The following is a 25,446-nucleotide window of genomic DNA, read 5'->3' as shown; positions in this document are numbered from 1 at the left end:
TCAATCTCTGATTTATATGTATCACTTTATAAATCAACTTCTATTCTGTGATACTCCTAAATGACAGCCTTTGAACAAAGAACAGCAAAAATAAAAGCATAATAAAAGATATTTATAATGTTTAATATGAAAAATACAAATTTTTGATGTGTCCTATATTCTATTTTTTCAAGTATATTTTTTATCAAAATTTTTTCATTTATAAGTTTTGTTTATTATTAATGACAAGAAAGACCACACTGATGGACAAAACAAAAATAAATTAACCTGTAATCTTAAAAATGAGGAGCAACATAGTTTTCTTTATCAATGTAAATTTAATAGAATATTCCTCATAAAGTGTTCCATATTCCAATCAATTATAATCTGGAGATACCTCAAAATGAAGATTAAAACATTACTCAACAAACTTTATTCGATTTCCAGAATTAAGCAACATTTTAATTAATTATTTTTTCTAATACATTGATGCCAAGTACATCTATTTTAATATAGGTCTACATACATCATCAGAACAAAACTTTATGTTGAGATTAAATACTGGTATATACAATCTTTACACATTTCTAATTAAACTAAATGTGAATTGTTTTGATATATTATAAAATAAAAAAATATATATATATAAACAATAATTAATGGAGCCATACACCACAATCTTTAAATATGGAATTTTAAAATTTAAATTGGATGTTAAAACACATAAATATATGAAAAAACAGATTTAATTATTCTTCAAGCACTTTCACTTGCAACATTACTAACTTCTTTAGAAACACTGAAAATGGAATAAAGCTTTCTAAAAAATTTTTAAAAACATTCTGTAAACAAAATGTTTTTAAAATTTTTGGGCCTCGACTAATCAATGGTTCGAACAGGATCTCTCAGGTTGGTAAGTGGACTGTCGAGGCCTTCAACCTCTCTTTTTTCCTTAGTCATGGATACAAGCTGGTGCAAGCATCTGTACACTGCTGCTGTGAGGCCATCTTTGCCTGCAACAAACTCCTAACCTAACCTAAACCTATCCTTCTCTAATGATCAATTTATTAAGTAAAGTAGTAATATAATTTTCAAAATGTAGATTCATAATTTATAATTAAATAAATCTTATTTACATGATTTTTTGACTAACAGCACTGCCTACATTGAAATTCAAAAGATGCTTGCTGTCGAGATTCCGGAAGTGCAGCCAAGACGGTGCATTAATGTTACCTATGGTAGCGAACATGGCGGCTTGTCTCTGAAACAGTGGGGATGCACATTCTAACCTAACCTAACTTCTAATAAATTACCCCCTATTCTAATAATTTGGTTGGCAATAATTATAGTAATTTATTATAATTGGCTAGGTTAGGTTAGAACATGCATCCTCACTGTTTCAGAGACGAGCCACCATGTTCGCTACCATAGGTAACATTAACTGTAAAATTTAACCCATACAGGTAATCAAAACTTTGGACCCAAACTAGCTCGGGCAATTTTAGTGTGAATAAAGCCTAATTAACCTCTGCAGAGGTTAAGGGACCATATAAAGCCAAATAAATATTAATTCAAGTTTTGTTTTTATACAAATGTGAAAAAATACCATTAAAAACCGATTTTGATTTTTTTGGAATGCTGGGCCTTCTAAAAGTTTTTGCAGAAGAGCTTCAAAATTATAGTTACGTTACTGAATTTCCATTGAGCAAATGATCAGAAATATACAAACATATTTTCGTTTAATATTTTGTCATAAGATTATTTTTCTTAAGATGTTGTTGAAGAATGATAATTATCTTTAGAATTTCAAAAAGTATTTTTAAAGTAAGTTTATCTATTATAATTATTAACTAATTTAGTCGTTTAATATCACCTTTCTTTATAGCCACATGATCGTAAGGAGGTCGCCATATTTAGATACTGAAAAACACGTGTTGCCAGATTTAACAAACTTTATTTAAACATTGAAAAAAAAGGAAAAAAAAAATTATTATTCGTGGTTACTTTCATTGAATTCAAAACATTTATTTTATTTATTCTATACTATTATGTAGCATTTATTTAATTTTTTTACTAGAATAAAATTAATAAAAATAAATGAATCTGAAATTTTAATTATGATTTGATTTTTGCACGTGGATCATTTTTGAAGCATTTTTGAAGCATAGTTTCACTGAACGCTTTCCTACACCTCCGGCGCCAAGTGGACTCAGCAAAGTGTCCAAACTGTGACAAATAAGAAACATCACAGCACTTCTGGCTTGACTGCCCCTACTACGACGAACCCCGTCGGACCCTCGATAGAGCGCTGTCCCTGAATTCTCCCCTTAACCCCGATTACTGGCCATCATCAATAACTTCTACTCGTCAGCACGTAGGAGGTCTGGAACAATACATCCAGCACACGAGTCGCCTAAACCAGGGATGGCAAACCTTTTTGAGTCCGCGTGCCATATTGTAAGCATTAAAGATGTTAATGCGAGCCAAAGTCTTAGACTTCGAATAATATTTAAAGAAATTAAACGAATACGCTTTAATTCGAATAAATGTAAAAGGTCTGATTGAAAAAAGGATGATCAGGTGATAAACAGAAAGGATGATTGAAAAAGACAGAAATCATATGATACATTACGTGCAGGATGATTTCTCTTACGTGCCACTTTGGGCACGCGTGCCATAGGTTCGCTACCCCTGACCTAAACTAACCACCAGGCAACGGCGATTCGGAGAACACAGCCAAAGAGGCTGAAATCTCCATATTAACCATCAGACGAGATAAGAAGCATAGTTTCCCTGTATGATCGATCTGAATTTTATCTATTAGAGAAAGACGTGATCTATAAAGAATTTGCCAAATGAAGCCTATCTGTTTAGAATTATACGTGGTATGATCCAAAAGTTCGGGGACTGCAGCAATCTATGACAACAAAAGCATGTATTTGCAGTTACAGCATATGAAATGGATTCTACAAAACCACCTCTACGTGTTCAGGTTAATTTCACCCATGTCATGTGATTAAACCGCTAGCGCTGCTGTTTTTTACCGGAGATAGTTACCTTTGTTCTCATAAGGTAACTATCTCCGGAAAAAAACAGCAGCGCTAGCGGTTTAATCACATGACATGGGTGAAATTAACCTGAACACGTAGAGGTGGTTTGGTAGAATCCATTTCATACGCTGTAATTTCAAATACATGGTTTTGTTGTCATAGATTACTGCAGTCCCCGAACTTTTGGATCGTACCACGTATTCTAAACAGATAGATGTCATAAAGATTCTCAAAAATTTTTCTATTTGAAATAATGTTTTAAACCAAAATCATTATGCAGTATTTTGATCAATGATCATGCAGCAAGTTCTTTCTTATTTAAATAGTTGCACGTTAGTAGAAGCGCTGTAATATGAAAGGATAATAGAAAAAATTTCACATTTATAGATAAATATACCACTGAAAGATATACTGGTATATAACGTATTTAGTATAAATGTATATAAATTATATGTCCCATTCTTAGAGATTATAGATGTGAATATTGTCGGGCAACAGGAGATTATTCTCATACTCGTAGCTATTGCCCATTTGTCAAAAAAAAAATAAATATATATATATATTGATAATGCTGTAGCAATGAAACAAACACTACATGACAGTTCATGAAACTAAGAAGAAAGCAATAATACAGTAGATGTTTTAATATAGTAGAACTTATTTTTTTTCTCTTAATTTCGTTTTATCTTCAGAAATATTTGTATGTATCATACATACCTGTGTAAATCAAAGACTATAATATTTTATGATCGAATAAAGTTTCTAAACTCAATTATTTATATTTTCGTTAATTATGTATATATATATATATATTAAACAAATGCCCGAAAAAATAAATTCGAAGTGCCCCCTCTCTGGAGCCTCGACAATGTGTTTATTGACAATGTACTGTACTTTCTCCCTTTTCTGCCAATAGCCAATAAATCGGTGTCATCTTTCCTAAACAGGAACGCGGTGTAACAGGATGTAATTCTCGCATTCCTGGACCACATTAACACTCTCCAATCGTAAAAGTATGGAGAGAGAGAGAGAGCGGGAGAGTTTGACGATCAACTTACATCATGTTCAAAGCAGACCTTGTGGACTGACGGTGGTGGGGTTTCAAGAAAATTAGAATATTTTGTTAGAATCATAAAATCATATTACTTTTGTAAACTACATACAGCAGTTATTAGAAATAAATAACAGTTTTATTTTAAAAAGAACGTATTTCTATGTGTTCTAAACGAATAATTGTAAAATTGGTGATATTAGAAATTCTCACCAATTTATATTTATGTCTTATCTGATTTTAATTTTAAAAGCTTACTTAGAGCAATGTATCCGGGGGATATATAAAGCAAAGTAATTGACAAAAAACCTTTCACATTGTTTCTAGCAACTTCTTTTGATAAAGGTACAGCTTTCCGTGCATCTCAATTATAAGATATCTATTTTAGCCATTAGCTTAATATAAATAGTTTAATTATTTTAACATAGAATTGGCTCTAATTGGCTTAATACTTAGATTATGCAATGAATTTGCCAGCATTTTTTAATTATGATTTTAATTACACTTAATTACATTTTTTAAAAATTAATTGTAACTCTTATTTTGCGACATAACTGTAGAAACTGTTTTAGTGTTGTTTCACACAAAAGATAAATTTAAACTTTTTTACTAGTTTTATTAATTTTTGTTTTATAAATTTACTTACTTTTTAAAGATTTTAATTATCAACGAATTAACATTGATTGAACTATCGGGCTGCCTAGTTAATAGTAAATCGATGTTAGTACAACCTAATTAGAAATCATTGTCGATAATACTGTATAAAAGTACATCAATGAAAACATTTCTAAATATCTGTCGATAACATAAAAAGAGGACATGTTTAGGAAATTCCAGATTTCAGGCATTCCCGAATAATAAATAGCGAGGTTAAGGCCGAAGTTTTAAACGCGAAAACGTGTACGTCGGACGTTCGGCGCCTCTTTCCTGTAAGCCTAGAAGTTTGACGATGGCGTTTGGACAGTCAGTGGAATCATGCTCGACATTCCAAACGCCATTGTCAAACTTCTAGGCTTACAGAAAAGCGGCGCCGAACGTCCGACGTACACGTTTTCGTGTTCAAAACTTCGGCCTCAACTTCGTTATTGGTTGTTGGTCTTGGGTTCTCCTCTGACCAGTTGACTGGCGACTTGGAGTTTTCAGTTTTTTTTTTTTTTTTTTTACGTATCTAATATCTAAACAGGGGCTAATTTCCTTTCGGAAGACACACCCTCTTGGCAGATCACCCACCTGTTACGTCGCCGTTTCCCTTCAAACCAAACCAAGACTTTTATTTATTGATATACGTTCAGCGATTACGGAATTTAAATTAATTTTAAAGTCACAAAGGTTGATAATTGAGAGTATTATTAATTAATAAAACTGTTGTTTTAGTTTCAATTCGGACTTTCTTTACCTTGGAATTTACTTGTTTACAAAGTAGCTGACATATAAATGTTATTTTTGAGTAAATGTATAAAAAATTACGAAATTTGGTTATCTGACTTTACTTCCGATGAAGTATGAAGTAATATCATAGAAGTTATTCATATACAAAGAATTCGAGACGATTTGGAGAATTAAATTCAGAAATTTCCAAATTACAATGCTTAAATCAAAAGAATAAAAAAAGATTTTTTAATTAAGTAACTCTGTCATTTCGAAATTGGGAACAGAAATAAATTTGAGATATTTTATAATGCAAAATAATGCGGCTAAATGTACAGTATGGGGGGTTAAAGCGTTATCCTATCGCTCTGGGATCCGGGATCGATTACGGACGGTCGAAAAATCCTAGGAATTTTTCGGGGTGGTTCCTACCAGATAGATAAGGTCACCTCCATTTTTACAATAGAGCGGTGCATTTTTATTTTTTACCAAGAATGGCCCGCTCCATTGCGGGCCTGGCCGCCGAACCTACGACGATCTTAATAAAAAGGCCCTATTAGTGCCCACAGGGCGGAAAGGACACAAAAAATACTGCACGCATAGTATATAATGTATATAGTATTTAGCCTAATAGGCTAGGTCAATATAAACGGTTTAATAAACTGCGCCGAGTCTGGAATCATTCCCATTTTCGTTCTTACGTTCGATCGCCGGTAATTACATCTCCGAGAATTCGGCTTCATTGATTTCGTTCTATATAACTCCATGTGACTGGATACTGTCACGTGACAGACCTGGTTGTTATAATGGAGGTTACTAACAAGATGGCTGTCAGTATAAATATAGAGAAGGGATGTAAAGCATCCACTTCGTTCAACAGACAGAAATGCTGTTCGAATATTGTTTTTAGGATTTATAAGCGTCTTTGGCAGATTATAGAAATTGGTTAAATTATTTAAATATACTATATAAAGTAAAACAGTAAAGCATCGTGCTAACACGTACAAGACGGTGTCTTTCATCTTGGTATATTCAGGTAAGCTTCTCCCCTTCGTAGACCGACGATCGAGAGAATAATTCCTAACGTGTTTGTTTTTATGTAAATTACAAGTAATTGAATGGGATCGAAAGCGTGGGCGCATTTCTATCCGATCATTGTAGACAATGGTAATTTCTTTATGGCAGAAACAATGTGAGACAGCCATTGCTGCTTTGCAACAAAATCCAACCGGAGTTTTAGTCGTTCCCACAGCCCGGTAACAATGCAATAATATATAACAGATGGTATAGAATTACGATCGAGATCATTGGTTTGTACGTCGAAGTGATGACAATGACCAGTTTGAGAATTACTACTATCGGCTTCCTGTTTATAATTTGGAAGATTTAAACTAAAGATTGGAACATAATGAAATCTTCAATGTATTTTAATAAGTATTCATTTACAGGAAACAGTTTCATTTGTCTTTTTTCTACAATGAAATCACAATTTGCTAGAAATTCATCATCAAGTTGTATGAAAGAGTCTTTAAAATGAATAAAGATTAGTTGTGTTGTTGCATTAGAAAGAGCTGGTGTTTAATTTGAAATTTTCTTAAGGTTATATAATATGTTGAGTTTAATTATTCTTGAAAACAACTTTAAACAAATAAATTTTAAGAAGGAAGAGTTATTTATTGTCATTTTATTTAGATAATGTATGCCTATAGGTGATAAAATTTCCAACAATATTTGTTTATAAATGATAAATATTTATTACAAAATCTTATTTAAAGATTTTAAGTGTTTACATATATATATATTCAAGTTTTCTAATTAGTTGATTACAATTAATATGATTTTCAGAGTAATTTTAATTATTATCTGGAATATTGAAGAGAAAATTAGTTAGTTGTTCTATATTTTATACATGTACCGCATATTGTGCAGTTATAATTTATAGAATTGATTTATTCTTCATTGAAATGATAATCTCTAGCAGGTGTTTCTCATAAGTAATATTATATAATGTCGGTACAGATTGTATGCAAGATTTAGATTATGTAAGGTAGGCTATGTATGAAATGTTCAAAATTATTTCACTTTTTACTAATCGAAAGCAGTAGTTTCTCTCTAACATCTTGGTCGTATATTTCGGACATATATATGTACTGTACATATGTATGTGTATTTATATATATATAATTACTAATTTAGTGGGAATTGTTCAAAAATAGTTAAAAATAATAATCTGTCATAATTTTCTCAATTTTCTTCATAGATACATTAATTGTAAATAATCGAAATGCTAAATTGCAATAATAATTACAATAACAATAATCTGTTTTATTGGAGTTCACTTTAATAATGGTCTTTCTCAAGTATTTTTGATCTTGGTTGCCCAAAAGTACTTGACACAAGCTTATCATCAAAAATATATAGATGTCTTCTGATGTTGGGCTTGGTTGCTCGAAAGCATTTGACATTAAAATGAATTTCAATAAAGCAGATTATTATTGTTATATTTTTAAAGAACTTGTTAAAGAAGAGTTGTTTTGAATCAATACTATATTTACATTTGTTATGTAATGTATGGTACAGTACATGTACATTAAATACATCCAGTATAAGCTTTATATGCTGCAGGGTCAGTTTTATTGATATAATGAATTAATATTTGACACTTAGAATTGGCATTTCAATTAATTTGAATGACATGCCATTAATTATTAAATATGATTCATGTTTACATCAAAGAAATGGTTTTGAAAATTTTTTTTTCCCATTTTCTAGTATAATGATGTGAAATGAGAATAACAAAATTAATTTCATTTTATTTATTTTATTCGGTTAATGTTACTATGGTTCCAAAATGGTGGCTCGTCTCTGATTCCAGTAATTAGAAGAAAGGAAACAGTGGGGATGCACGTTCTAACCTAACCTATTCTAATAATTTTGTTGGTAATAATTATTGTAATTTATTAGAATAGGTTAGGTTAGAACGTGCATCCCCAATGTTTCCTTTCTTCTATTTACTGGAATCAGAGACAAGCCACCATTTTGGAACTATAGGTAACATTAACCTTTTATTCTAAGTAAGATTTAGCAAATGCATAAATTAAACAGAAATATAAAATCCCCATGAAAGAAATTTGTTTCAAGTTTTGATAGAGAATGAAAAATAAGGAAGTAAAAACAGGATCTTAATACCAGACTAATTAAAATTTAGAATAAATGTAACAACTGTTAGCATTTACTTTTTGAAATATAAGTACCACAGAAAAATACTACTACTATTATTATTATTTTAAATTATTTTTAAGCAAAATAAAAAGTTATTTATTATTTTAACAAAGTTAAGAATTAGGCTGTAAAATTTGTTTTGGTATGAGTATTTGTTTTGTATTGTTTTACATTTATAACATTTCTTAATACAAATCACACTAGTTGTAAAATTATGTGAAATAAAACGGAGAAATTAATATTTTATGCATAAACATGTACTGATATTTTTTAGTGAATATTACCAGATTTTATTGGTTTTTATCAATAAACTCCTGTAACGATTAATTTCTTATGGAAGTGATAACTGAGACTAGATAATGATAGGTTTTTTTATGAGCTATGTGTTATTATTTTAGTAACAAATTGAAACTTTGCAATATGCAAAAGTTTATGTTGCTAATAATGTTTAAGAGAAATTTATGTTTTAGTAAGAAAGTCTGTTTTTTTTTTAATCAAATAAATTATAATTACATTTAATCATACTATAAGATATCAATTACTAATAATAATGTATATTTATTAATTCTTTTATTACTGCAATACAAAAACTATGAACTGCTAATTTTTCAAATATTAAAGAAAAAAACTGTTTTGAAGTGTTTTATATTTTTGTCATTAACTAGCTTATTAGATCAATAGGTTAATGTTACCTATGGTTCCAAAATGGCGGCTCATCTGCGATTCCAGCAAATAGAAGAAAGGAAAATAGGGGGACGCACATTCTAACCTAACCTAACCTAACCTAACCTGTTCTAATAAATTAGCATAATTATTAGCAACCAAATTATTAGAATAGGTTAAGTTAGATTAGAATGTGCGTCCCACTGTTTCCTTGCTGGAATCAGAGATGAGCTGCCATCTTGGCACCTAAGGTAACATTAACCACCAATTTAATTTAGTATTAGCATAAAAATATACTAGTGTACTCAAACAATATATTTGTGTGTATATTTACAATAATGATATGCAATACTACAGTTTCACAATTAAACTTTGCACCATTTTGTATACAAGTAACTAAACAAGATTTTCATGAAACTGAAAATTTAAATAATGAAATGTATTTGGTCAATTATATGATAATTTTCAGCAGCCAAAAACATACTCAACAGAATAGAATGATGTAGAGTGTAATTGAATTGACCACGGTAAAAATAACACGTCCAAAATGGTCTATTTTCACTTTTTCCTCAAATAGCATAGTAAAAAGTTATTTTCTCCATATTACCACAATATCTTCACATTCGTATAAACAATTGTGGCTATTTGATGAGGGCGTTAAAGTTTACTCGAGTTAATTGGGTAAGTTATAGGAACATTTTTTGATCTTTCTGAAAAATTTGAATTTTGGACATGCGAGATTGAATCAATTAGGTTTAATAACTACATTTTTGATTTTAATATCAATAAAAGATTGTTTTGATTAGATCAATTCTAAAACATTTGTTAAAAATGCATTGTTTTTTTTGTCTTGGTGCAGTTTTATTTTATGATTTTCCACATCTGACATTTTTTCTATACAGGTACTCCTTGCTTTATGACCGATTTCCGTTTTGACGACTACGTCGTTAAGCGAATTGGTCGATAAGTGAGTAGCTTGCACCGGAAATATAGGCTCGTTGTAAAATTATACAAATTGTGCAACAAACTTCAAATTTATTCATAAAAAGATTATTATAGTACGCTTAGTGAACGTCACCATTTGCCACTGATCGACACTCAATCTGAGAAAGGGGATTCCCTGAATTGCAGGTCAAAGCTCGAATGGTCATTAAGCAGATAGGTCGTAAAGTGAGGAGTATCTGTATTATAGTTGAATTATGTTATTTTGCATATAACTGATACTATAAAGCTCAGTTTTTCAAAAACAGCTCAAAATGGTTTTTAAATAGAAAAAACAGCACATGCAAAAAGCATATGCTGTTTGTTTTATTTAAAAAGCATTTGTCCTGAAGACATTTTGTAAATCTGAAAATGTTAGCAATATATATGTTTGAATATTTTTTGTAGTTATTTATTCTAAATGTTAAACACCCAAAAACTGAATTTTACTTCACTGGTTGTTTTATTCCTATCAGACATAGTAAATGACAATTTTTTTTCAAATGTCCAAGAACTGGGATTCCTGGTCACATGGACAAAACTCCTCCTATGTTTTGATATGCAGTTCAACAAAAATTAGTAAGATTTTGTACAATTAGAAAGGAAAAACTGACATTTGAAGCAATATTACCATTTTGTTAAGCCAAAGAAATAGATATGATATATAAATTACTAACATTAATTATTAGCTTCAAAAATTTGAAGAATAAATAAATCACCTGGAAATTATGCATGCATCCAAAGGTGGAACAATGAAAGCAAGTTTTCTAGTGAAGGAATTTATCTCAAATGTGTGGATTTGGTGTTTTAAAGTAACTTTTTGTCTGAAATCTTTGCCACTTGTGGATACAGTTTGTTATTACCTTACCAAAGAAGTTAAAAATCATCCAAAGAAAGGCAATTCTCACAGTATATTGTATCGAAAGTGGGAAAACTGGCTTTTGGAGGGTGAACAGCAGTTTGCATAGTACAGTAATAGAAAGTCAACTTCTCATCTATAATGTTAATCTTTCAAAATCCAAGAGGATCAAGTGTGACATGATTACAATATTATGTTATAAAAGCCAGGAATGTGAAAAATTTTAGACAATTACACAGGGCGGAACTAGGTTTTTCGGGGCCTAGAGCTCATTGAAGTCCAATAGGACCCCATTTTTTGTTAGATTAAGAATCTTTAAATTGGGGTTTAAAATTCATTTTTTAATAACATCAAAATTAGAGTTGAAATATATTTATTTACAAAATGGTGTTGAATGACAAACTTTATATCTTATATAAAAAAAACATAAAAAATAAAAAAATATTTACATTGATTAATTACTGACCAATTACATTACATTGATTACAATAAAATAAATAATACTATAAATTATTGTTATTATTATATTATTAATATTAACTATTTTTTTCTATATGATAAGTGCTCATTGTTAATGAAAAGGTATTAAAAATTTATGATGATGATTTAATTTTTGTGGTCCCTTGACACTTGGAGGCACATGGCTTAAGCCCTGTTAGTCCCTATGTAGATCTGCCCCTGCAATTACAATACTTTTCCAGATGTTAGGTTATAACATCTGGAAAAGTAATACTGTTTTTGAAGGTTCTGTTGTTATTTGATAACTTATTCTGATTAAATATTAAATGAACAGTCCTTTTCAGATTCCTTTATCAGGTTATTAAGGCAAAATAATTACTAAGCAAGTAATTATTGGGTTAGTTGTACAGGTAGGCCTCCTACAACATGGTAGATACGTTCCTTGAAAATACCACATTGTGGGAAATCGTGTTATAGGAGACACCAACTTAATACAAAAACTGGGATTCAGTTCTAAAAAGAGAAAAACTGCCTTTTATGGTGTAACATTTTCATCATTTTTTAAATTTATGTACATAAAAAGCTTAAATAAAATTCAACATCATATAAAAACTAAAAAGATTATGATTTCAAGTCAAAATCAAAAGGAAACATAATGTTATGCTCAAATTCAGTCCTCGTTGTCACTTATTATAGTTGTTCGAGAATGTTTGACTGGTCTTATTTCAAGATCTGAGCTTGTTCCATCAAGTTCCACTGCACTTATGTGATCCACTGCGATTTTTCTGTTATGTGAAAGATAATCTGTTTCTAAATACCCTAAACCGCGTTGTAAGAAAATATCTGCATTTTTCCAACCGCATTGGAGCGAAAACGCATTGTAAAGGTACCGCGTTGTAGGAGGCCTACCTGTACTTACTGTGATTATTTTTGTGTACAATAAAAACACGTTTGAACGATGTTTTTGTTCATTATTATTTATTATTTGCCCTGGTTGATATGAAATCACCCTATTTAAAAGTGCCTTGCATTAGGCGAGGGTTTCCAACCTACTGCCTGTAGACCAAATACGATCCCCAAAACTTATTTATCTGGCCTGTGTAACTTGTTTTCATTGACATGTTATATTATCAACATTTGAATTTGTTCAAAGCATATAAACTTTTGAAGAGTCAACTAGAATTAATAGACTTTGCTACAAATGATTGTTATAAAAATCTTTTTAAATATAAAAACTTATTATTTTTAATTTTTAACAGCAATCGATGGCATTGCTGGCAATGAACAAAGAGTCGGTGTACTATCAATCTGTGTAAAGAAAAGAGTTTGTTAAATTGTTACAAATCTCTGCCAAAAGAGAATTTTAAGTCTTAGAAACTTTGCATAGGGGATATTTTTTATTCTTGTTCCTATGTACTGTACCATTACAAGAAATGAAATATATAAAATCTAAATATTGAACATCACTGTCTAATGAATATTTAAAGCCGATTTTAATATTGGGTTCCACAAAATTTATCCCAATTTTGATGACATTCTTTCAAAAATGCAGTTGTGAATTTCACATTGATTTATGTCTGTTATTCAGAAATTTAAAAAATTTTATCTTTGACTATATCTTTTGTATTTGGTCCTCAGACTTTTCTTTTACAGCTCATGTAGCCTTTCCCAAAAAATGGTTGGAAACTTTTGTTTCCATATTAAGCAATAAATGTAATGAGGAATCATATTCTACTAAGATAAACATCTTAAACCCGACTGTTATATATTAAAATCAAAACAATTGCCAGATTATATCATGTTATATTACTCCTGCTGTTATTGTTAGTGGTTGTTTTAAACCATAAGTGCTGAGTCCAGCTGGTGCCATAAGTAACTAAATATGGTTATATCCAAATTAATAGCTTCTGGAAGGAGAGTTGAACGAAGGTCCAGGTAGCATAACTGGCAATGCAATCACATGTTAAGCAGGAGTCCTACTTTGGGCTGATTCTTTTCTTCCAGAACCTTCTAAATTAAATATTAATTTAAATTATAATTATTAAATTTAGCAAGAGATGATGCATAATGCCTACCTCTAGTGCATTTAATTAATAGTAGTACAGTAGAGCATCGATTATCCGACCCCCAATTAACCGACCGCGTTCTAGTCGGCAATTTCAAATGTCTGCTAGTGATGTGGCGCTACAATATTTGGTTATGTCTTGGCTACTTTAATATTATTTTTGTTAAATTTTTGCATGTTTTAGCTGGCAGCACTGGCTCGACCATGAAAGGGAGGCTAGTATTTAAACCAGGCCTAATACACTATACTAATAATGTATTTTTTCATACTTTTCGGTTATCCGACTTTTCAGTTATCCGGCCAACCCCAGTTCCCATTTAAGTCGGATAATCGATGCTCTACTGTAGTAATATAGCCTGATATGATCAGGCAATTATTTGGTTTTAATATTCTACTAAGACAGTGCTTGTCCTCTTATAGCATCGATCACCCAAAGCATCCACTATATCATATTTACTCGCATAAAAGACAACCTCACATATAGGACGAGGTGTGACTTTAAAGATCAAAATAAAGAAAATTAGATTTATTAATACAATTCTAATTTTATTTCATTTAATCACAAGTAAAATATAAAATAAACATAAATGCACACATTGTCCCAAAAAAATTACTAGCGTTTTAAACTTTAAGGAAAAATCAACAATCGGGAATCTTTTTTTTTTTTACCAATTCTTAACAGTTGAATCCACTCTCCGTCAATCACACATATGAGTTTCTCCAAATTCTGATTTCTGAATAATCATCTGTTTTCACGTGGGAATGGATTAAAACTTATATCGCACTCCAATGTCATTTTGAAATTTCAATCTAGAATTCAATTCAAAAGCTTTGCATTTTCTATCACTGTTCATCTTTACTCCTGACAATATATAAGAATGATTCAAATGACCCAGATAATATACTTATATTTTTTAATACAAGAGTGTGAGCATCGGGTAAATTATTTGCAAAAATGCAAAGAATCTTTTGCTCGTGCATATAGGACGACCTAGGAATTTGAACCTGTGATAAATGAATAAAAACTTCGTCTTATATGCGAGTAAATACAGTATTTGCCAGACCTTGTTGCCTCTGATTTTTTTATTTTGGACTCTTCAAAATTCTATGAAAAAGAAATTTTTCTAAAACTGAGAAGATATAAAAAGGTTTTGATGAACAGGATCAATTTCTACTTGAGGGATTCACAAATCAGAAGATTGATAACAAAAAAGAATTGATGATAATTGTGAATATATCATTGACTAAAATAAAATAGTTTTTGAAATATAAATCTTGTTTATATGGGTTTACAAATGGTAGAGTGTTTCATCATTCAAGGGATATAGTCTGATTACAGATGGAGCCAAGATTAATAGTGACACGTGCTGGTATTTTTGAGGAGTGGTCAGGCAGAAGCTTCTTTATCTCACTGAGTGAGTTTCCTTCTGAGTTTCAAGCAAAGTTACTAAATATCATTTGGAGTGTGTATTATTTTATGTAGAGGTCCTCTTAATAAGACTATCTACTTTGTTTCTGACAGTCAGACTGCCTTAAATACACTCGACTCTTGTCATGTTACTTCAGCACTTGTTTGGGAGTGTGTTTGCATCTCAATTACAGTGGCTAGATATATAGTGTGGCAATGCGGTATATGTCTGCCATATTTCTTCCATTCCAGATTTCTTGGAATGACGTTCTAACAGAAAGTTTTTTATTTCTGCAAAGTTTTTGATTTTCAAAGTCAAAAATCAAATTATATTTATTAAGGATTCAGTTTTTAAATAAAAAATAAACTTTAAGGATAGATTGTTTACAAATAAAACAAATTAAAAATTTTAAATGTTTCTCAAAAAATTAAATATTACATTTTAATTAATAAGCATTATTACAATAACATACACATAAAATGCAAGAAATATTTTACATTAGAAAAATTGTTAAGGTACTAAAGTTTCTGATCAAGTCATATTAAGCGTTGATATTGTTATAAAAAGATAAGTAGCAAATCTATAATAAAGTTTATATAAACTTTGCATAGAAAGCAATGGATTTGGTACTAAAACATTTTGTTTTTTAAGCTTTTTAGAATTTATTTTTAATCTAAAAATTAAATATTTTCCATAATTATTTCATGTAGATTGTGACAATTAGGAATGTGAAATACTTTAACTTCTTTCATTTTAGTTTTAACAAACGTCTTTAAATTTAAATTTTGTTTTGACTCAATTCCATAATAATTTTGAAATATTTTTTCTAGTTGAACAATGAAATTAAATATATCTTCATTGCAGAAAAACTTTAAAACATTTGATTCTTGTCAACCTTTCATACAGCAATCTACATGGATGCAATCTTCCAACTGAGTTTAAGCAATTTTCATAAAATCTAATTCTATTTTTGATGTAAAAGCATCAAAAATAGATTCGCTACTTATCTTTTCTGGCTCTGTTATACATAGCAGAGGAAAAGTATGGCAATTGATCTAAAATGATCTCCAAGACTTTTACATTTTTAAACTCAGGTCCTTGAAATCTTGAGAAATGCAAAAAATTGAGTTTTTTTCTGTATGTATGTGTGGAGGGCATGATTTTGTTCCCCCTCTTTGAAGCTTACTAACTTCCTTGTCTTTTATTAATAATTTCTGAAATTTTGCAGGAAGGTTTGTGCATTGGGAATTGATGCTATTAAATTTTGATGGTTAGAGGTTGATGGGGTGGGGGAGATAAAAGAGGTTGTGTGTCGTATCGTGAGTAGGATCAGACTTAATGACAACTTTGTTCATTATTAACATTTACAATTTTGGGTGTACTATAGATTGCTCCCTATGGAATTTTGGGACTTTGAGTATATATTTGAACTTGGGATCGAGACGAGTTCAATGATACCCTACTTTTGGACCAGAGACCAAAAATAAGAAAGTTATGATATTTAAGATTTCTTGCCTTTCACAATACATTCTATGCCATTTTAGAGTTTTCCACTAGGTGGCGTTTGACTGTTTGTGCTCCCGGCAGACTCCTCCCGGAGGGAAGCCGCTGGCAGGCCGCCCAGTGTTTAACCTCAGTAGTTATTGATTCATGGTAATTCTTGAACAAAAGAAAAAGAAAGGAAATGTATACTGAACTACAAGCAGCACAACTTAGTGGAAAACTCTAAAATGGCATAGAATGCATTGTGAAAGGAAGAAATCATAGATATAACTTTCTTACTTTTGGTCTCTGGTCCAAAAGTAGGGTATTGTTGAACTCGTCTTGGTCTCGAGTTCAAATATATACTCAGTCCTGAAATTCCATAGGGAGTAATCTATAGAATTCTCACAATTTTTTTTTTTTTTTTAAAAACCTATCCCTATCCTCAAAATGAAGCTTTTTGCCATTTTATAATAATTAAAAGTATAAAAAGTTTTTAATAATAAAATATTGTAACAGATGATGCCACTTTTGCAGTTTTAAATGTTGCTGGGAAACTTGAACAACTCATTGCTGGATTTTTTTAACAGTGGTTAAATTTAAATAATGTTTATCTATATAATGATATACACTTCATGCATTTGGAATGTCTGAAACCTGTAAGAATACTGCATAACATCTATATACTAGAGCAGGGATGGGCTACCTTTTTTCTATGTAAGGGCCGCATTTTAAAACTTTGAACTGACGCGGGCCGCATGCAAGGGAAAAGAGAAAAAAAATGCCAGTAAATCACAATTATTTATTCATATATAATTACAAATTAGCATAGGTATACTTAATTTAGCTTCTGGAACTGATGTAAACATAATATGTCAGAAATATTTGGTTAAATATTAGTCACTGCTAGTTTTAAATTAGTTTTAATGTGTCTATTAGTCAGTTTCTTGTTTTAATTTTTACTATATTCATTGCGGAAAATCTATTCATGTACGTAAGTTGTAGACAATAACATTTTAATTTTTGCTGCATACTTCCTTAAGCTGGGAAATTGATATATTTATTCATATTTTATGCGATGTGGGCCGCGAAAAATATTAATGTGGGTTGTGGGATGCCCATCCCTGTATTAGAGAATTAAGAAATGCTTGTCGGACCACTGATGAACAAATTTCGGATTGTTTATATTTGGTCACTTTATTCTTTACATACCTTTTACACACCATAAAATATTTTATTCTATAAAAGTGTTAGAGTTGTCGGAACACCATAATCATGCTAAATCTATTATTTTAGCAATGATTGCATTTTAATACTTGTTAAATCTTTGTTTTTAGCAATAATTATGTCATTATTATAACAAACTGAAGAAGACCATATGGTAGAAATGCATTTTGGCTTACTAGTAGTAGTATCAAAAAATTAGTAATAAATGTGTGATTAGTCTGTTTTTATGGGTCTTGTAACCTGAGTTAATAGTATAATCAGAATACAAACAAAAAAAGCTAAATATTAGTATTATTGATCCCATTTAGAATACTTTTAATTTATAAATAAAGAATACATTTACCAAGATAAATTAAATAGCAGTTTCAGTAACTACTTGTTATTAATTAATGACAAAATGAGTTAGTGAATGACTCAACACACATAAGCAGGTTAACAATATGAAACTGGAAGGAATATGGTCAGTCAGTCGGAAACAGTCTAAGTCATGGCCACACTATATATATCTAGCCACTAATCTCAATGAGCTGGCTACACACAATAGTTTTCTCTAGTGAGGGCCAGAATATGAAGGTATTGCTGGCAATGTAAGATTACTGGCCAAGCAGGGAGCTTCATTTTCCTTTATAGGACCTGAACTAGCTCTTAGTGTTTCTTATAATACTTCTTCTAGAGCTGTCAAAGACTTGGACCCTCTCCAATTATTCTAAGCATTGGAGGCTAACTCCTGGTTTAAAGCAGAATAAGATATTTTTGCTTAATCTGCTCTTATGATGAACTAAGGATTTGGCTTTTAATGAAAATCATGCTTAATTTTAGTTACATTCATAAACATTTATCCTGACTGAAACTTTTTTCTTCAGCCTCTTGCTGCTTTTCTCTGCATCTCATTTGTCAGTGTACAGATCTTTGTGCAGGAAGACTTGTTCATTCGAACATCAAACAAAAAAACTGGAGGAATGTACTTCATCTAACATAACCTTAACTGTTCCAGTTAATCACTTTCATACTTGTTCAAACATTTTCGACCCCTTCTGGGTCATCTTCAGGATATCGTTGTAATAAAATAAACTAACGTGCGGAGTTGAAATGTTCAAATTGAATCCAGTCCAATTCAAATTATTATTAAACGGTTAATCTTGCTAATGGAACTATTCTTATTTTATTACAACGATATCCTGAAGATGACCCAGGAGGGGTCAAAAACGTTTGAACAAGTATGAAAGTGATTAACTGGAACAATTAAGGTTATGTTAGATAAAGACTTGTTCATATGAGTTCTTTTTTTGAGTCATGGTAAAATCCCTTAGCTTTCTTTTAGAGGTCTGCTGGCTTTCTTTACAGAAATCAGGCTTCTGAAGCAATTTTTGTGGTGTACACAATGGTTGTTTTTAGGTTAAAGTGCAGTTTGGTTTAAGAACATTTCACTTGTGCAATAACAATCATTTCGTTCTTATGTTTTGATTTTTTAAATAAAAATATAAGTAAAACTTTTGCTTGTATTGTTATTAAAAAAATTAAATTGTTGTTATGATTTTTCAATCATAATAACAAAATATCATCATATCTTAATCTATTTTTACTAAGCCAAATGATTGTCGTAATTATAGCATATTAATAGCTCGGTTAATTATGGCAATTGTTATGGAAATCAATACATTATGTTTCAGGAAATTGATATTTATAATCTATTATTTGAGATTACTTGTTTTAGTTTATCAAACAATTAAAATTGATGATTAATTAATAGACAATTGCTGCTTTTCAGTAAAGTCAGTATAGGCAGCATTGATGAACTATTCCTTAGGCATAAGTCCATGTATTACAGCTCACTGATTCTAAAATGTGGACTTCATCTTACTTGCCAATAGCTGCAGCCTGAATTTTTTTATGCAGAAGATTTTCAAACCTTCCGCATAAAAAAATTGAGATTTATTTAAGATTTATTTAAACTCAAGAATATAATGGTAAATAAATTTCATCTTCTGAAACAGGAACTTTTAACCTTCAGTTTTACATTTCTCCAAGAGATTCCAAGATCTTTCAACTTGTACTGCCTTGCAGTTAAAATACAATGGTTTGAGTATCTGCCAGCAAAAAGTTTGTGATTTTGCATTATGTTTCTATGGATTTTCATCCCATGTTCATTTTATCTGTAACATCATACATTGTGATATGGCAGTTACACAAAATTGCACTTCTATTTTACAAATTGTCTATGGGATAATGTTAAACATTGGTCAGGAATTCAGGATATCATTAGTTCTTCATGAACTCTCACCACTGATAGAATTAATTGCATCAATCAAATCCACGGTGTTATTAAACACGTCTTTTATTCTTTTGCATCTGTGAAGTTGATGCTTTTTAGGAAGTTTTGTGATCATTTAGTCATAATTATCTTGTTTATTTCCACACATTTTGAATTATTCTGCACAGTCATTCCTGGAAAAATTTGCATATCCTTCATCAGTTGACAGTTTAGTACTCGACACATTCCTCAGACAGCTCCTTCCATCATTAGTTCTGTAAAACAACAAAAAAAATACTAGATACTTATTTCACAATCCTCATATATCTATGTGCATCTATATTTAATGCTTTTTACATTAAAACAGCTAATTATTAGAAATTAATAATTAATTCATCATATAAGAATATAAAGAATTTTTAGACTTTTTATGGTTTAGTATTGCATACATACTATTCTACACGGTTGAATCAGTTAATTTAGATATAGCACAAAACACATCATAAATAAATCCGGTAAATGCTTAATCATGGATGGAAGGACTAACATTTTTGATCCCTTTAAGTGGATTTCTTTGGGTCCAATGTTTTCAAATTGAAATGATCATAGAATGTTATTGTGAATGAATACATTTCATTTTTTGAAAGCACTTTTAAATTTAAATTTAGTATGAGCATCAACACCTTAACAACATTCTATCAGCATTTCAATTTGAAAACCTTGTAATTGAAGATCCATTGAAAGGGATTGAAAATGTTAGTCCTTCCATTTATGATTAAGTATTTACTACAGTTATTTATATGGTTCTTTGATGTGTTCTGTGCTGTGGAATTAATTTGGATATTTTTTAAGCTCTGTGGACATTTCCTATACCATTCTGCAACCATTAGTTATATCCAATGTGTTTCCTTCATGTCAGAATTAACACTACAATGAAGTTTCCACCGCAGATGCTCTGTTGCAGGGATCCATGGGGAGTTTTGTTTTACACCACTTGTATAGTTTCCATAGTCCTGCAAGTCTTGGGACACCATTTTGAGAGACTGCTTTTAACATGTCAAAGCTACAGAAATTTACGTGAGGCATCTTGGGATTTGACAGAGATGGGTAAAAAAGGAATTACCGTGATGCCAGTCCCAACTGCTTTCCTACTTTAGGCTACTGTAGACTTTGTGGCACAACTGGCTGCTGGCTTTTGGTTGGCTGGTTATTTTTGTTTGTTTTACCTCTATTACTCGTATTTTGGTTTTGATTTCAAGAGAGTCTGGCAAATTTATAGTACAAATATTTTCTGTATTTTGGTTTAATAAAGCACTAAAAATAGGTACCTAATTATAATTTTTTTTTACCTACTTATTTATTTACCTACGTCTTACATATTTTATTTTAGAATTTATTATTAGTTTGTTTAATTGGGGCAGTCGCTTAATTGGGCCAAAATGGATTAGTCCCAACTTGTCCCAATTAAGCGGAATCGACGCTACTCCCATTTACCTATAAAAAGTTAAATCTAAATACTATAGCGCCAGCATATGATTTAAAGGAGAACTAGAGGCGTCAAGTCATTATGTGCAGATTGTATAAGTCACTTCTTTACAAAATTGAATTGTTATAGAATTTTCATTACAATAGAAAAATTATATCAAAACATCTGTAAGCCTTATTAGAGAATATGTTTTAATTAATTTTTCTATTGAGTCACTAGTATAAATATTTCTTTATGAACAGTCAATTCAATTTAAAGTTCAAAATGTGGCATTTGTCACTGGAAATAAATCTTTTGCAGTTTTACACAGATGATATACTAGCCACTGTGATAACTCAGCTGAACTAATTACTGCATCTTTAACAGTGGGATTTTAGAAAAACACTAACATTTTTGACCTGCTAACTGGATTGACAGCTATATTTTACACAGAATAAAAATATTATTTTTTGCACTATGAAATAAAAACTTGTTTGTATGCAAATGGAAGAATATTAAGAGAAATAATCTCTTTCTTCAATTTAACAAAAGAGAAAGGTAAAAAAATTGATTAATGCAAAAGATTATATTCCCATTACTATAAATAAGTTTATATTTAATACAATATAAAAACTAACCTTCTCTCAACACAAGTGTTTTTAAACGAACAAAAACAGGTTTCCAACTGTTAGCTCAGGAAAAATTAATTGAAAAATGACATATTAGAAAGTAATTTTTATATATATATATTATTTATTTATTTATTTTGAAATATTTTTGGCTGATGTTTTGTGAGAAAATATGATCTAACCAAAGTTATTAAAAAAATTAAATATTTCACATATGTTACAAATGGTAATTATAGATATTTAAAACAATATTCTAAAAAATGAATAGGTTTCCTGTTTTATCTATTTAAAGATAGATTAAAAAGCAACTTGTTCCTGCTAAAAGAGGAAACATATTGCATTAGAACTGATTATATTAAGTTAATTATAACTCTATTACTGTAGAATGCAGAATAAATACAAGGTAAATAATAATCATTTAATGCTAATTTTGATTAAAAACAATAAAAGTTAATGACAATTTATTTTGAACAAAGAATCAAAAGGAAAATTACATGGAAATGACCTTGACATTGCAATTTATTAATATGAGAAATGCTAAAACTATTGATAAAATATTTAGAGCCGAGAAAAAGCAAAATTAACCAACACACACAACTATCAGATGTAACAAAATAAATTTGAAATTTTTAATATTTATAAAGCACTTAAATATATTTAGACCTATTGAAAAATGTACTTTCAAAATGAAATTGAGCATTAAGATGTTACATAAATAAAGTTTGAAATTAAATATTCTTTATTCTCCGAAACCATGTTTTATAATTTCTTTGGCCTCAAACACAAAAATGTGTTACTACTTAAACACTTGGCGTTAAACGCCAAGTGTTTAAGTAGTAACACATTTTTGTGTTTGAGGGCCAAAGCCATGAATTATTCTTTTTAACTTTAAAAAGAAATATAAAGTATACAGTTTACATATAAAAAGTATTTGTAATGATATCTATGTCTCTGATATATGAAAATATGTTTTAGGTTTAAGTTGATATTTGTATATTAAATTGATTTAAAAATTCTTTAAAATATAAAGTTGAAATCTTGCAGAATGAGCAGAATAGCTAGAGATACTATATTATTGGAATGACTGAATATCTAATAGAATTCTATATTTTACACACAAATCAGCTATTGAGAATGTTAGAAAAGAAAAATTTCTATGTAAACAGTATCTAAAAAGTATAATATACAAGTATTTAAAAAAATAAGGAGGAAAATGCAATACTTGACAATATCAATGAAAATGTGTATAAAATTTCAAATTTTTAGAATAAGCAATACTACTCCTTTTAAGAGATGATACATTAATATGCCTAAATATATTATCCAGTTGCTAATTATTCGTTATAATAACTTTTGCTTGAAAGTTAACAGTTTAATTTTTAATATACAGGCGCCCCTCGACTTTTGCACATTCTACTTTCTCACAATTTGCTATTTTGCACATTTTTAAAAACTCAACTTTTTAAATATTTTTGTCGATAATGAAAAAATTTGCTTCCATGCAGAACGCTCATACACTACAAAGTGCAATAGCTTGTTCTACATTCTCGGACACACATTATTTCTTTCAATAGTGGACTTCTCAGAATCGTAATCACTACTGTGTTGTTCCGAGCAAGAGGTCAAAACAGTTTGTCTTGCATTAGGGTGTCAACGTGTTGTGTGTTTTGCCAATTTATTTGTTTATGTTTAAATATTTCATCCGGAGCAACTGCAGTGTTGATACGAACAGAAAGAAATTAAGGACTCATAAACTTCATACGATTGAGACAAAGATGGAAATAATTAAATGTTCTGAAAATGGTGAATCTTTTGCTTCAATCGGATGTTTGTATGATGTAAACAGATCTAAAATCTGTTCAATTTTGAAAATAAGAGTAAAATTAAGGAATACATTCAAAATTGTGGAAATATATCTTCAAAGATTGTTTCCAAATGACATGGCATAGTAATGGATGAAATGGAAAAATCTTTGTCATCATGGATTGATGATCAACATCAAAATAATGTTCCTCTGAGTTTTTCAATTAGTCAAGCTAAGGCTCTTAGTTTTCAGGAAGATTGGAAGACTAGGTTAAATGAACTAATTGATTCTAACACAGTGTTTCAAGCAAGTAATGGCTGGTTCGACAAAGTTAAAATGAGATATTCTTTACATAATATTAAATTCACTGGGGAGTCAGTTGATGCAGATAAAGATGCTGCGAAAGAATTTATTTCCTCATTGTCCAAAATTATTGTAGATAAAGAATATTCTCCTAGCCAAATATTCAATATAGATGAGAGCTTGTAAAACTCTATATAATGGGGCAATACAACCAATGCTGCTTTTCATGGCTTCTAGCTGAGGTCATCTAACTAGTAAAAATTCAATAGTAAGTAAATTACTCTCTCTTCAAAGACAGTTTGCCATCAGAATTTCAAAGTGATATAGAACTGTTTCTACAAATGCCTCTCTGATACTAGCAGAGCTCGTTCCTTTGCCACTATGTATTGAAGAAAAGGTTCTAAACTACTACATCAGATCCACAAACATCAAGGTTCAACAATGGTCTCTACTCCTATCTATGGCTGTTCATATGCTTCCACACTGCAATTATCCTACTATGATCATCACCCTGTAAGCAGGGTTATCCCCAGGGTGCATCTGGTGTCATCTGCTTCCTCCTTGGATAACCATGCTGACATTAATATCTACACAAATGTCAAGTGTCTGTATCTTCCTGCAAATTGACATATTTTGCCCAAAATATGTTAAAAGGTACAGATACCCTCCCACATACCTCCATCTATCAAGCTGAAGATGCTATCTACCAAGCTGTTCAGTGGGCCACTTCACTACCTAACAAAACTTTCTATCAACATTTACAGTGACTCTCAGTCTGTCTTGAAAGCCCTATTAAATCCCAATTGCAATACTTAGAGATTTAATGTTTGCTACTGCTCAACTACTTATTGAGCATGGTAATTTTCGAAGCTACCTGGCAATGTATAACCAGGCAGAAACTGCCTTTTGCTTTTGCTCTACAGTAAATCTTGACACCATCGACCGTATGATCTATCATTGTCCAATTTACGATCAAGATAGACTTATTCTGAAATTAGAAATCTTCACTCATGGTTTCAGGTGGCCATGTCCACTGGATAAGCTTGTTCAGAAGCCACTGTTTGATGCTTTTTACAATTATCTTCAAAAAATATGGAAGAAAAGACTATTTCTAATTTCTAATTTCTAGTTTTTTACATTTTAGTTTTCACTAAAAGCTGAATACGAATTTTATGTTTA

General features: G+C 30.4%; 2 protein-coding genes across 2 annotated transcripts in view; one reads left to right on the top strand and one right to left on the bottom strand.

The window, feature by feature from the left end:
* The window catches only part of LOC136971393 (transducin beta-like protein 3), a 44,832-nt gene extending 42,908 nt beyond the window's left edge, over nt 1–1,924 (bottom strand). Inside the window, exon 1 of the mRNA XM_067265838.1 lies at nt 1,853–1,924. Coding sequence (XP_067121939.1) covers nt 1,853–1,890 — 38 coding nt within the window. The 5' untranslated portion in view covers nt 1,891–1,924. The remainder of the gene's footprint in view (nt 1–1,852) is intronic.
* A 4,331-nt stretch (nt 1,925–6,255) lies between these two features.
* Nucleotides 6,256–25,446, top strand: part of Hel89B (histone acetyltransferase 1) — a 123,653-nt gene continuing 104,462 nt past the window's right edge. The window contains exon 1 of the mRNA XM_067265837.1: nt 6,256–6,484. The gene's annotated coding sequence lies outside the window, so the exon portion shown is untranslated. The remainder of the gene's footprint in view (nt 6,485–25,446) is intronic.

This window comes from Centruroides vittatus, unplaced genomic scaffold (assembly GCF_030686945.1).
Source record: "Centruroides vittatus isolate TY-2023 unplaced genomic scaffold, ASM3068694v2 contig_250, whole genome shotgun sequence".
NCBI lineage: Eukaryota > Metazoa > Arthropoda > Arachnida > Scorpiones > Buthidae > Centruroides > Centruroides vittatus.
This window is presented reverse-complemented; position numbering and strand designations above follow the sequence as displayed.